Source organism: Salvelinus sp. IW2-2015, unplaced genomic scaffold (genome assembly GCF_002910315.2).
Source record: "Salvelinus sp. IW2-2015 unplaced genomic scaffold, ASM291031v2 Un_scaffold2504, whole genome shotgun sequence".
In the NCBI taxonomy this organism is placed as follows: domain Eukaryota; kingdom Metazoa; phylum Chordata; class Actinopteri; order Salmoniformes; family Salmonidae; genus Salvelinus; species Salvelinus sp. IW2-2015.
The window spans coordinates 54,357-69,453 of NW_019943820.1; the positions used below are offsets into that span (position 1 = coordinate 54,357).

The window sequence follows — 15,097 nt, forward strand, 5'->3', positions numbered from 1 at the left end:
CGGTATGTTAGCTAGCTACCTAACATTAGTTGGCTACTAATACATCAAACTTGCCAGTATATTAACTCTCTGCTATCTAACTAACTACCCAACGTTTATTGACTTGATTATTCACGTCATTCTTAGCTAAGTGGTATAGTCGTTGTGTGTTCTCAATGGACATTGTTACTTCTGATTTCAGAGCACTCTCATTCTGCCAGAGTGCAGAATAACTGATGAATTTACAAACGCTCAACACCCATTGAAAAAATTGCGTAATTAAATTGTTGCCAGCAGCACAGTTACAGTCACCAACGCTCTGGGTAACATGTAAACTGCCTAACCAGTTCTGCTAGGGAGAGTAAAATGGTCAGAGTGAGCTGTTCTCTCATTATGTGTCTGGAATTAGCTAGAATGCTAGCGAACGTTATTTAGTTATCTTGGATGTTTGACTGCCGTTGTGAGGTCAGAACGCTCGGATCAACCATACTCCTTTCTGCGACTGCACTTGAAGAAACTTAAAAGTTCTTGAAATGTTCCACATTGACTGACCTTCATGTCTTAAAGTAATGATGGACTGTCGTTTCTCTTTGCTTATTTGAGCTGTTCTTCCCATAATATGGACTTGGTCTTTTACCAAATAGGGCTATCTTCTGTTTACCACCGCTACCTTGTCACAACACAACTGATTGGCTCAAACCCATTAAGATGGAAAGAAATTCAACAAATAAACTTTTAACAAGGCACACCTATTAATTGAAATGCATTCCAGGTGACTATATCATGAAGCTGGTTGAGAGAATGACAAGAGTGTGCAAAGCTGTCATCAAGGTAAAGGGTTGCTACTTTGAAGAATCTCAAGTGAACACTTTTTTGGTTACTACATGATTCCACGTGTGTTATTTCGTACTTTTGATGTCTTCACTAATATTCTACAATGTAGAAAATAGTAAAAATAAAGAAAAACCCTTGAATGAGAAGGTATGTCCAAACTGTTGACTGGTACTTTATATCCAACATATGCATCACATTGTATGCCTAGACTTTACAGAAATACTAGCAAAAGGTGAGTGCTGAACTTTTGTTGCACACATCTTGAGTAAAAAATGTTGCATTGCATAATTAAAAAGTTTGACTGCAGAATGTATTAAGCTGCACTGACGCAATGACACCGTCGGTCTAATCTAGGCGGTACTAATATGTACCACACAAAACACACTGCAACTGCCACGCTTCATTGAAAACGCAGCGTTCCATTGGAAAATGAATGTACTTCTGGCGAACCCAAAACGCAACATGCGCCGAAACTCGCATAGCTACCTGTGCGCAGGGAGCAAGTGACAGGTCAGAGAGGAGCAGATCATGGATTTACTAAAAGGAATAAATTATTTATAATTTTGGGTTTCGTGCCGGGCCTTAAATTTGTCAGAAGCCATCGGGCCTGGGTAGGGCTCTAAAGTAGTACTGCTTTAATGAGGAAGTCACGGTTGATATAATGACCTGAGGCCAAGCAAACCGGTTTCATACCTTGGCTGACACTCCCTCACCGCTGCTTAGAAACAAACACTTCGATATCCAATATTCCCTCCGTCAATACCGTCTATTCTCCTGACTAGGCATGGGTCGAACTACAGCCCCTTTGCCAAATGAAAACCTCAAGATACAACTGAACGGGAATAACTTAAAACGCGCCATTTGTAAGAAAAATGGATACCACAATAAGCCACAGGTATGTAGGATGATTGACGGTTAGATGTTATGGTGCTGGAGCAGCTTAAATGTTATTCTTTGTGCATGAGTGTTTTTCTGTAAAAAATAGCGATAAAAACCAAAAACAACGGTAGGTTATTGTAACAATGTAGGCTAGGTTGACGATTATATTTTTGCATGTCACTTGTAATATTTTGACAGTGGTTACATGATCGGTTTGTATCAAAACCATCTTGTGGTTGTGCTTGTGGAGGTTGGAATTAGCTAACGTTAGCTAGTTACTGTAGCTAGCTACATATCTGATTGATGGGCATGTTACTTGTCGGAACAGTCAAAACAGATTTATTTGCTCTCAAGTATAAAAAAAACAAAACTTATTTGGCATGTCTTGTCACTTGCTCCTCCGTATCCACACTGATATCCATTTTCCTGGACCTTCTCTCCACCTTGGCAGTGCCATTTAATCACCATAGCTATAAAGTCCTTAACCTTTTAAAATGTTAGGATCTTCCGGTCAAAGGCAACCTCTGCAGTGAAGGCCTATCCATCAGCATTCAACAACCCTCAAACCTTTTAACAGCTGCTGCATGTGAAATGCCCCGGATAGCCCTGACTTTGGCCTCCTCATTCTCTTTCACCCTTGGGGGGGATTCCAAACACGTGGCTTCACGGTTCCCACTACAATTACAACATGTCACATGACATGATCTTGGACATCTCGGCTTATCCCTTCTTGCAACTCTTGATACATGACCAAAAGCTTTACAGTGATCACACTGCATTGGTCTTGGGATAAATGCTCTGACACCTATAGTTAATTAATATACCCTGCACTTGAATAGGGAGAGACTCTATATCAAAAAAACTAAATTACATCAACTCTTCACTTTCACACCTTCTTCATTCACAACGTGATTCGTCCGAGGAGCATCAATCACTCAGAAATATCTTACATCTCTTCAACATCGACTTCCCCCAAGACGCTGATCCTCAGAAGAACAAAATAATCTCGACAAGCCGGCCTCTCACAGGCTTCACTCTCTCCACCAGTTTGGATACAGTGCCTTTGGAAAATATTCAGACTTAGTCCACATTTTGTTACATTACAGCCTTATTCCTTATAGGATTTTCATTTAATTAATCAATCTACACACAATATCCCATAATGACGAAGCGAAAACTGATTTTTAGACATTTTCTTTTTTGCTAATTTATTAAAAATAAAAAACAGAATTACCTTATTTACATAACTATTCAGACCCTTTGCTATGAGACTTGAAATTGTGCTCAGGTGCATCCTGTTTCCATTGATCATTCTTGAGATGTTTCTACAACTTGATTGGAGTCTACCTGTGGTAAATTCAATTGATTGGACATGATTTGGAAAGGCACACACACCTGTCTATATAAGGTCCCACAGTTGACAGTGCATGTCAGAGCAACAACCAAGCCATGAGGTTGAAAGAATTGTCCGTAAAGCTCCGAGACAGGATTGTGTCGAGGCACAGATCTGGGGAAGGGTACCAAAACAGTTCTGCAGTATTGAAGGTCTTCAAGAACACGGTGGCCTCCATCATTCTTAAATGGAAGAAATTTGGAACCACCAAGACTCTTTCTAGAGCTGGCCGCCCGGCCAAACTGACCAATCAGGGGAGACGGGCCTTGGTGAGGGAGGTGGTGAGGGAGGTGACCAAGAACCCGATGGTAATTCTGACAGAGCTCCAGAGTTCCTCTGTGGAGATGGGAGAAAGTTCCTGAAGTGCAACCATCTCTGCAGCACCACCAATCAGGCCTTTATGGTAGAGTGGCCAGACGGAAGCCACTCCTCAGTAAAAGGCACATGACAGCCCAATTGGAGTTTTCCAAAAGGCACCTGATGGACTCTGGAAACAAGATTCTCTGGTCTGATGAAAAGCCAAGCGTCATGTCTGGAGGAAACCTGGCACCATCCCTACGGTGAAGCATGGTGGTGGCAGCATCATGCTGTGGCAATGTTTTTCAGCGGTAGGGACTGGGAGACTAGTCGAGATCGAGGGAAAGATGAATGGAGCAAAGTACAGAGAGATCCTTGATGAAAACCTGCTCCAGAGCGCTCAGGACCTCAGACTGGGGCGAAGGTTCACCTTCCAACAGGACAACGACCCTAAGCACACAGCCAAGACAACACAGGAGTGGCTTCGGGACAAGTCTCTGAATGTCCTTGAGTGGCCCAGCCAGAGCCCGGACTTGAACCTGATCAAACATCTCTGGAGAGACCTGAAAATGGCTGTGCAGCAACACTCATCATCCAACCTGGCAGAGTTTGAGAGGATCTGCAGAGAAGAATGGGAGAAACTCCCCAAATACAGGTGTGCCAAGTTTGTAGCGTCATACCCAGGAAGACTCAAGGCTGTAATCGCTGCCAAAGGTGCTTCAACAAAGTACTGAGTAAAAGGTCTGAATACTTATGTAAAATTTCAGTTTTTAATTTTTAATATATTAGCAAACATTTCTAAAAATCTGTTTTTACTTTGTCATTATGGGTTTATTGATGAGGGGGAAAAAACAATTTAATAAAGTTTAGAATAAGGCTGTAACGTAACAAAATGTGGAAAAAGTCAAGGGGTCTGAATAATTTCCAAATGCACTGTATATATCAAATGGATTCTCCAGCATTGGTAAACCAATCAGCTGCTCCTCATTAACAAAACATACAAGATAAGGGACATTCTCATCGATGTACTTTGCTTTGTGTTCTATTCTTTTGGACAATATTTCGATTCGCCTTCATTCCCCCGCCGTTTTGTTCACGCTCACATCAGCGTCTGCTTCCGCCGTCTTTTCCATCTCAACGGGGATGGGCAACTGGCGCCCCTCCCCCCCCTCTGTAGGCCCGCGGACTTTCTTTTTAGGAACTCAATCGGGCGTCTCAATTTACTGTTAACAGTTAGAATAGTAGAATACACAAGGTGCAATTTAGAAATGTAGTTGTGCATCATCAGTCACTCAGTTAGCTCGTGTCTTTTTAGGTTGGTAAGTTAGTCTAGCAGGCAGCTATATAAATTTCTTAACATGGTTGAATTACTGACCATTGTGGGGCCCATTGATCATCAGTTATCATATTAAAAACTGCAAACATTTGCCTCCACCTCATGGCAAAATGTGTAGAATTGCAGGAAATTGTCTGTAAAACTTCTATTTTCTCTCTCCACCTCATGGCAAAATTTGTGGAATTGCATGAAATTAATTATATTAAATTGCTAAATATTCTCTCCGCCCCATGGCAAAAATGTACAGAAATTGCAGGTAAAACGTTTTTTTTATTTTCTTGTCTTCGCTATCACGATTTGGGCCGCTAAAATGTTTTGGTACGCAGACCCACGATCCACTGAGTTTGTGTTTTTTGTGGCCCCCACCCCCATCAAAGTTGCCCGTCCCTGGTCTAAATGAGCAAACTGCCCGCACAGGGCCATGCAAAACGGACTCCACAAGGGACGTCCCAAGGATCCCGGATTGTACAGACTGAAACTTCACCCTGGAGCCAGCTCACCCGTCATTACCGAGGTGTCATACAGCAGAGCTTTAATGAAAATGGATGAGAGGGACCGTTGATAGTAGTGGTGGTAAATATGTATTACAATGTAATATTCACATTGGTGTCCTCATGCAGAGGGACAGTTGATAGTTGAAGTCATTCCTGTGTTGCATACCATAAAGACAGACACCATTCCTGTGTTGCATACCATAAAGACAGACAGCATTCCTGTGTTACATACCATAAAGACAGACACCATTCCTGTGTTGCATACCATAAAGACAGACAGCATTCCTGTGTTGCATACCATAAAGACAGACAGCATTCCTGTGTTGCATACCATAAAGACAGACAAGCATTCTGTGTTGCATACCCATAAAGACAAGACAGGCGTTCTGTGTTGCATAACCTAAAAAAGACAGACAGCCATCCTGTGCTGCATACCATAAAGACAGACAGCATTCTGTGTTGCATACCATAAAGAACAGACAGCAATTCCTGTGGTCTGCAATTACCATCAAAGACAGACAAGCATTCCTGTGTTACATACCATAAAGACAGACAGCATTCCTGTGTTTGCATACCATATAGACAATCCTCTGTGTTAAACCAAAGACATATGCAGTTCGCTGTGATCTATAACGACAATTTGTCAGTACCCATAGAGAAATCTATGCTACCTAATAGACAACGCGTTCCTGTGTGCTTAGCAAAGCCTGGCATCACCAGGCTAAAGACCGACGTACCGAGCACTTCCTGGTGTTGCCATACCACTAAAGACAGACAGGCATTCCTGTGTTGCATACCATAAGACAGAAGCATTCCTGTGTTGCATACCATAAAAGACAGAGCATTCCATGTGTTGCATACCATAGACAGACAGCATTCCTGTTTACATACCATAAAGACAGACAGCATTCCTGTTTTACATACCATAAAGACGACACATTAATTAATGAACCTGCTGACTGTTATTCAACGGTCATGGCTGACGTAAAGAGCTAGGGCTATGTGTCTAACAGTGGTCTCCATTTCCATCGTGCCTCGTTCACCAATAATGTTGTGCGTAGGATTTATGACCAAGAAACATGCTCACGGCAGTTAGTATTGGTCGTTGTATGTTTGAGTATGTAGTACTGTTAGCTATTTAGTAAGTTAGTATGTTAGTATGTTAGTATGTTAGTATGTTAGTATGTTAGTATGTTAGTATGGCTATGCAGCGAAGGGACCCCTTCTGTCCAATAACTTCACACTACAAAATGTTTTGAGTCTGACGGCTCGTTTTCAAGGAACAGACAGACGTTAACGCGCTCCTGCAGATTACCGCTGGATTTCTCAAAACGGTACCAACGGGAGATTACATGCTCCAACTGTTACATGATTACATGATTACACGCTCCAACTATTACATGATTATATGCTCCAACTATTACATGATTACATGCACCGACTATTACATGATTACATGCTCCAACTATTACATGACTACATGCTCCAACTATTACATGATTACATGCTCCAACTATTACATGACTACATGCTCCAACTATTACATGATTACATGCACCAACTATTACATGATTACATGATTACATGCACCAACTAAACTTGATTGCAACGAAAAACCAACAAGGACAAACCAGCATATCAGTTGATCTGTCATTGTTACCGTTGTCAAGGAATTATGATCCAAACAGATGGTCTACATTCTCTACTCCCGCCCCCAATGAAATATCGACCTGTCAGGAGCATCGGAAACCATAAAACTGATGAATGTAAAATACTTATTTGAGTATTTAAGAATATGGAAGTAGTAGGCCTATTTCATTCAAATGTTTCGTCTTAAAAGGCAAAATAATATAATGCTATTCGAAATAATTTGTAGACATTTTCATTTGATAAAAAAATGGATTATACACAGTTGAAGTTAGAAGTTTACATAAACTTAGGTTGGAGTCATTAAAACTAGTTTTTCAACCACTCCACACATTTCTTGTTAACAAACTATAGTTCTGGCAAGTTGGTTAGGACATCTACTTTGTGCAGGACACAAGTAATTTTTTCAACATTTGTTTACAGACCAGATTATTTCACTTATAATTCACTGTATCACAATTCCAGTGGGTCAGAAGTTTACATACAATAAGTTGACTGTGCCTTTAAACAGCGTGGAAAATTCCAGAAAATGATGTAATGTCTTTAGAAGCTTCTGATAGGCTAATTGACATCATTTGAGTCAATTGGTGGTGTACCTGTGGATGTATTTCAATGCCTACCTTCAAACTCAGTGCCTCTTTGTTTGACATCATGGGAAAATCAAAAGAAATCAGCCAAGACCTCAGAAAAAAATATTGTAAACCTCCAAGTCTGGTTCATCCTTGGGAGCAATTTCCAAACGCCTGAAGGTACCACGTTCATCTGTACAAACAATAGTATGCAAGTATAAACACCATGGGACCACACAGCCGTCATACCGCTCAGGAAGGAGACGCGTTCTGTCTCCTAGAGATGAACGTACTTTGGTACGAAAAGTGCAAATCAATCGCAGAACAACAGCAAAGGATCTTGTGAAGATGCTGGAGGAAACAGGCACAAAAGTATCTTTATCCACAGTAAAACGTGTTCTATATTGACATAACCTGAAATAACCTTCTTCCTTGCTCAGCAAGGAAGAAGCCACTGCTCCAAAACCGCCATAAAAAAGCAATACTACGGTTTGCAAATGCACATGGGGACAAGATCATACTTTTTGGAGAAATGTCCTCTGGTCTCATGAAACAAAAATGGAATTGTTTGGCCATAATGACCATCGTTATGTTTGGAGGAAAAAGGGTGGGCTTGCAAGCCGAAGAACACCATCCCAACCGTGAAGCACGGGGGTGGCAGCATCATGTTGTGGGGGTGCTTTGCTGCAGGAGGGACTGGTGCACTTCACAAAATAGATGACATCATGAGGGAGGAAAATGATGTAGATAATTTGAAGCAACATCTCAAGACATCAATCAGGAAGTTAAAGCTTGGTCGCAAATGGGTCTTCCAGAGGACCAATGACCCCAAGCATACTTCCAAATTTGTGCAAATGGCTAAGCACATACAAAGTCAAGGTATTTGGATGGCATCACAAACCCCTGACCTCTAGTCCTATAAACATTTGTGGGCAGAACTGAAAAGCTGTGCGAGAAGGAGGCTACACAAACCGTGACTCATGTTACACACACTCTGTCAAGGAGGAATGGCAAATTCACGCAACTTATTGTGGGAAGCTTGTGGAAGGCTACCTGAAACGTTTGACCAGTTAAACAATTTAAGCAATGCTAGCCGAATACTAATTGAGTGTATGTAAACTTCGACCACTGGGAATGTGATGAAAGAAATAAAAGCTGAAATAAATATTCTCTCTACTATTATTCTGACATTTCACATTTTAAAATAAAGTGGTGATCCTAACTGACATAAGACAGGGAATTTTTACTAGGATTAAATGTCAGGAATTGTGAAACTGAGTTTAAATGTATTTGGCTAAGGTGTATGTAACTTCCTTGACTTCAACTGTAGATATTTCCATATATAAATGTCCGTTACAGCTACAATAGTCATTAACATTTAGCAATGTCTACACTGTATTTCGGATCAATTTGATTATTTTAAATGTACAAAAAAGTTGCTTTTCTTTAAAAAACAAGGACATTTCTAAGTGACCCCAAACTTTTTAATGATTATGTATGTCACAAGTAATTGCATGCATGCATCTTTAAAAAAATATTTTCCTTTTATTTTATTTTATTTATCCGTTATTTTACCAGGTAACTTGACTGAGAACACGTTCTCATTTGCAGCAACGACCTGGGGAATAGTTACAGGGGAGAGGAGGGGGATGAATGAGCCAATTGTAAACTGGGGATTTATTAGGTGACCGTGATGGTTGAGGGCCAGATTGGGAATTTAGCCAGACACCGCGGGTTACACCCCTACTCTTACGATAAGTGCCATGGGATCTTTAATGACCTCAGAGAGTCAGGACACCCGTTTAACGTCCCATCCGAAAGACGGCACCCTACACAGAGCAGTGTCCCCAATCACTGCCCTGGGGCATTGGGATCTTTGTTTAGACCAGAGGAAAGAGTGCCTCCTACTGGCCCTCCAACACCACTTCCAGCAGCACCTGGTCTCCCATCCAGGGACTTATAACCCTACCACCTCTTAACTAGTGAACAACAGGCCTGTATTTCCAGCTTATACATACATACTATATACATTTTATGGACACAGTCTATTTTACAATAGTTATATTTTGTTTTAACTCCTGTACTTCCTCTCCCATCTATTTCTAATGTCCATAAGATGTTCTCTTTGCCATATCTTTCAAACTCTTTCACACACATTGTTAATCTATATACGTTTAACGGACATTAGTTGTCTTGTTATGATTCAAGTCCCAACCTTCTGCTCCATTCAACTCCTCCTCATCTATCTCTTAACATCCATTTTGGATTCATTTTTACCATCTATTTTTCAACTGTTGTTGCTCTTCTTCCCCTAGAACGACACAGTAAATGGTGCTGGTCCCCGCTCCAGTCGGCAGAGGTTTCAGAGACCAGAATCCTTTGAGCAGGCTCCCATGTACGTAGCCGTGATGACATACCTGGGGTTCGGCATCGTCACACTATTTGGGTATTTCAGAGACTTCCTCAGAGCAGTGGGCCTGGAGAAATGCCACATCGCCAAGGAGAGAGAGGAGCAGAAGGTGAGTGTGTGTACAGTGCATTCGGAAAGTATTCAGACCCCTTGACTTTTCCACATTTTGTTACGTTACAGCCTTATTCTAAAATGGATTAAATAGTTTTTTCCCCCTCATCAATCTACACACAATACCCCATAATGATAAAGACAAAACAGTTTTTGCTTTTGGAAATGTATAAAAAATAAATAAAAGGAAATATCACATTTTCGGAAGTATTCAGACCCTTTACTCAGTACTTTGTTGAAGCCCCTTTGGCAGCGATTACAGCCTCCAGTCTTCTTGTGTATGACTCTACAAGCTTGGCACACCTGTATTTGGGGGGTTTCTCCTATTCTTCTCAGCAGATCCTCTCAAGCTCTGTCAGGTTGGATGGGGAGCATTGCTGCACAGCTGTTTTCAGGTCTCTCCAGATGTTCGATCGGGTTCAAGTCCGGGTTCTGGCTGGGCCACTCAAGGACATTCAGAGCCACTCCTGCGTTGTCTTGGCTGTGGTTTTAGGGTCGTTGTCCTGTTGGAAGGTGAACCTTCGCCCCAGTCTGAGGTCCTGTGCACTCTGGAGCCGGTTTTCATCAAGGATCTCTCTGTACTTTGCTCAGTTGATCTTTCCCTTGATCCTGACTAGTCTCCCAGTCCCTGCCGCTGAGAAACATCCCCACAGAATGATGCTGCCACCACCATGCTTCACCATGGGGATGGTGCCAAGTTTCCTCCAGCGTGACACTTGGCATTCAGGCCAATGAGTTCAATCTTGTTTTCATCAGACCAGAGAATATTGTTACTCATGGTCTGAGAGTCTTTAGGTGCCTTTTGGCAAACTCCAAGCGGGCTGTCATGTGCCTTTTAGTGAGGAGTGGCTTCCGTCTGGCCACTTTACCATAAAGGCCTGGTTTGTGGAGTGCTGCAGAGATGGTAGTTCTTCTGGAAGGTCCTCCCATCTCCACAGAGGAACTCTGGAGCTCAGAGTGACCATCGGGTTCTTGGTAACCTCCCTGACCAAATCCCTTCTCCCCCGATAGCTCAGTTTCGCTAAGAGGCAAGCTCTAGAAGAGTCCTTGACGGTTCCGAACTTCTCCAATTTAAGAATTTATGGAGGCCATTTTGTTCTTGGGGACCATGAATGATGCAAAGTAAGAGGTCACCCTTCTGACTCAAGTCTATGAATTAATTGATTAATAGCTGCCCATACTGTGCCAAGATAAGGTACACATTTTCTGCTCAAGATTTAGTGTGTATTGACTTATTAGTGAACTGCTGTAACTTGTAAATGTTCATTGTTGGACATAAAAGACTGTAAAAACACCAGGAAATCAGCTCCAATTGATGTTCATTTGAGAAATATGTTCCCAAGTATCCCCACGCATAATAGAGAGATATGATCGTATACCAATGTGAGCAAGGTTTGAAATGATTGTTTTAGTCAAATATTATATCTTTGGTCAATTTGCATTCTACAAACGATTTGTAGTTATGGGTTCTTAAATTCACTCTGTAATGCCAGAGTGCACTCTGAGTATTTGTAAATGCAGCTGTCAGAATGTTCTTTTTTGTTGTTGTTGTTGTAAATTCAAAGCGTTTCAATCTGAGCGTTCTGACCTCACAATGGAGGCTCTGGCCAAGGAGTAGGATTTATCTGACCGTTCTGACCTCACAATGGAGGCTCTGGCCAAGGAGTAGGATTTAATCTGAGCGTTTCTTGACCTCACAATGGAGGCTCTGGCCAAGGAGTAGGATTTATTCTGAGCGTTCTGACCTCACAAACCGGCAGTCAAGTGGCAAGTAACTGGCTAAAGTTGGCTAGCTAGCTACTTGCTAGACACAAATGAGAGAACACCTCACTCTGAACATTTAACTAGCAGAGCTGGTTAGGCTGTTTTCATGTTATCTAGAGCGTTGGTGACTAACTGTGCTGCTTTTTTTTTGCCTACATTTACTGACACCAGTCATATTCATAAATTCATCCGTTATTCTGCTCTGTCTGGCTCACTCAGACGAGAGCGCTCTGAAATCGGAGTAGATTGCCAGAGTGAATTCATGTTCCGGCCCCCCTACCATCCGATCCAGAAGAAAACCGTTCCTCGGCTGAATCTAGTGGATGATCCCTGCTGTAAATGGTTAGCTGCCTGATATATTGTGCTTGCTTACGGAGCTGTGAGGGGAACGGCACCTCCGACTTCAGGCTCTGATCAGGCCCTACACCCAAAACAAGGGCACTGCGTTCATCCACCTCTGGCCTGCTCGCCTCCCTACCTCTGAGGAAGTACAGTTCCCGCTCAGCCCAGTCAAAACTGTTCGCTGCTCTGGCACCCCAATGGTGGAACAACTCCCTCACGACGCCAGGTCAGCGGGAGTCAATCACCACCTTCCGGAGACACCTGAAACCCCACCTCTTTAAGGAATACCTAGGATAGGATAAAGTAATCCTTCTAACCCCCCCCCCCTTAAAAGAGTTAGATGCACTATTGTAAAGTGGTTGTTCCACTGGATATCATAAGGTGAATGCACCAATTTGTAAGTCGCTCTGGATAAGAGCGTCTGCTAAATGACTTAAATGTAAATGTAAATATATAGCCTAGCTACCTAGCTAACCATTGGTCATATTTATTAAATGATGCTATACAGCCAAAAACAAACAGTATCTATTGCTGGACTAGAAATATGGCCCAGCTATAGTTCGTCAGTGGTTGCACATCTAACCAGCTGGAATGAGAATAGTAGACATGTAAATACCACTGTTTCCAGCAGGTCTCCAGCTACACCAGACCTGTCTGATCAGCCTGATAGGGTGCAGTAGGTGTCTCCAGCTACACCAGACCTGTCTGATCATCCTGCTAGAGGCAGTAGTGCATCCAGCTACCCAGACTGTCTGATCAGCCTGATTAGGGTGCAGTAGGTGTCTCCAGCTACCAGACCTGTCTGATCAGCCTGATAGAGGTGCAGTAGTGTCTCCAGCTACACCAGACCTGTCGATCAGCCTGATAGGATGCAGTAGGTGTGTCCTGCCTACCAGACCTGTCTGATCAGCCTGATAGGGTGCAGTAGGTGTCTCCTGCTACACCAGACCTGTCTGATCAGCCTGATAGGGTGCAGTAGGTGCTTCCACTACACCAGACCTGTCTGATCAGCCTGATAGGTGCAGTAGGTGTCTCCAGCTACACCAGACCTGTCTGATCAGCCTGATAGGTGCAGTAGGTGTCTCCAGCTACACCAGACCTGTCTGATCAGCCTGATAGGGTGCAGTAGGTGTCTCCAGCTACACCAGACCTGTCTGATCAGCCTGATAGGGTGCAGTAGGTGTCTCCAGCTACACCAGAACCTGTCTGATCAGCCTGATAGGGTGCAGTAGGTGTCTCCTGCTACCCAGACCTGTCTGATCAGCCTGATAGGGTGCAGTAGGTGTCTCCTGCTACCCAGACCTGTCTTATCAGCCTGATAGGGTGCAGTAGGTCGTCTCCAGCTACACCAGACCTGTCTGATCAGCCTGATAGGGTGTAGTAGGTGTCTCCAGCACACCAGACCTGTCTGATCAGCCTGATAGGGTGCAGTAGGTGTCTCCAGCTACACCAGACCTGTCTGATCAGCCTGATAGGGTGCAGTAGGTGTCTCCAGCTACACCAGACCTGTCTGATCAGCCTGATAGGGTGCAGTAGGGTCTCCAGCTACACCAGACCTGTCTGATCAGCCTGATAGGGTGCAGTAGGTGTCTCCAGCTACACCAGACCTGTCTGATCAGCCTGATAGGGTGCAGTAGGTGTCTCCAGCTACCCAGACCTGTCTGATCAGCCTGATAGGGTGCAGTAGGTGTCTCCAGCTACCCAGACCTGTCTGATCAGCCTGATAGGTGCAGTAGGTGTCTCCAGCTACCCAGACCTGTCTGATCGCCTGATAGGGTGCAGTAGGTGTCTCCAGCTACACCAGACCTGTCTGATCAGCCTGATAGGTGCAGTAGGTGTCTCCAGCTACACCAGACCTGTCTGATCAGCCTGATAGGGTGCAGTAGGTGTCTCCAGCTACCCAGACCTGTCTGATCAGCCTGATAGGGTGCAGTAGGTGTCTCCTGCTACCCAGACCTGTCTGATCAGCCTGATAGGGTGCAGTAGGTGTCCCTGCTACCCAGACCTGTCTGATCAGCCTGATAGGGTGCAGTAGGTGTCTCCAGCTACACCAGACCTGTCTGATCAGCCTGATAGGGTGTAGTAGGTGTCTCAGCTACACCAGACCTGTCTGATCAGCCTGATAGGGTGCAGTAGGTGTCTCAGCTACACCAGACCTGTCTGATCAGCCTGATAGGGTGCAGTAGGTGTCTCCAGCTACACCAGACCTGTCTGATCAGCCTGATAGGTGCAGTAGGTGTCTCCAGCTACACCAGACCTGTCTGATCAGCCTGATAGGGTGCAGTAGGTGTCTCCAGCTACCCAGACCTGTCTGATCAGCCTGATAGGGCAGTAGGTGTCTCCAGCTACCCAGACCTGTCTGATCAGCCTGATAGGGTGCAGTAGGTCTGCCAGCTACCCAGACCTGTCTGATCAGCCTGATAGGGTGCAGTAGGTGTCTCCAGCTACACCAGACCTGTCTGATCAGCCTGATAGGTGCAGTAGGTGTCTCCAGCTACACCAGACCTGTCTGATCAGCCTGATAGGATGCAGTAGGTGTCTCCAGCTACCCAGACCTGTCTGATCAGCCTGATAGGGTGCAGTAGGTGTCTCCAGCTACCCAGACCTGTCTGATCAGCCTGATGGGTGCAGTAGGTGTGTCTTGCTTACAAACCTGTGGAAATCTGTCTGTGCGTGTAAGCAATGGAATGAAACATCCAACCAATCCTCAAGTGCAGTAGGTCCACCACACACCCAAGGATTGTGGGTCCTGTCCAGAAACAACTCCTAGCCCTGTCCCTAGACACGTGTGGCAACTGAGAGGATGGTATCATTGTGACATGTAGATGTTTTTGTTGTTGCTAGGGGTTATGGTCTCATTGTACATGTAGATGTGTTGTTGTTGCTAGGAGTTATGGTATCATTGTGACATGTAGATGTTTTGTTGTTGCTAGGGTTATGGTCTCATTGTGACATGTAGATGTGTTGTTGTTGCTAGGGGTATGTCTCATTGTGACATGTAGATGTGTTGTTGTTGCTAGGTGGAGTTATGGTCTCATTGTG

At 43.8% G+C, this 15,097-nt stretch overlaps 1 protein-coding gene across 1 annotated transcript in view; it reads left to right on the plus strand.

Annotated features, from left to right (window-relative positions):
• The first annotated feature begins 1,286 nt into the window (after nt 1-1,286).
• Nucleotides 1,287-15,097, plus strand: part of LOC112074125 (serine palmitoyltransferase 3-like) — a 41,546-nt gene continuing 27,735 nt past the window's right edge. The window contains exons 1-2 of the mRNA XM_070440393.1: nt 1,287-1,708; nt 9,744-9,947. Coding sequence (XP_070296494.1) covers nt 1,598-1,708; nt 9,744-9,947 — 315 coding nt within the window. The 5' untranslated portion in view covers nt 1,287-1,597. The remainder of the gene's footprint in view (nt 1,709-9,743; nt 9,948-15,097) is intronic.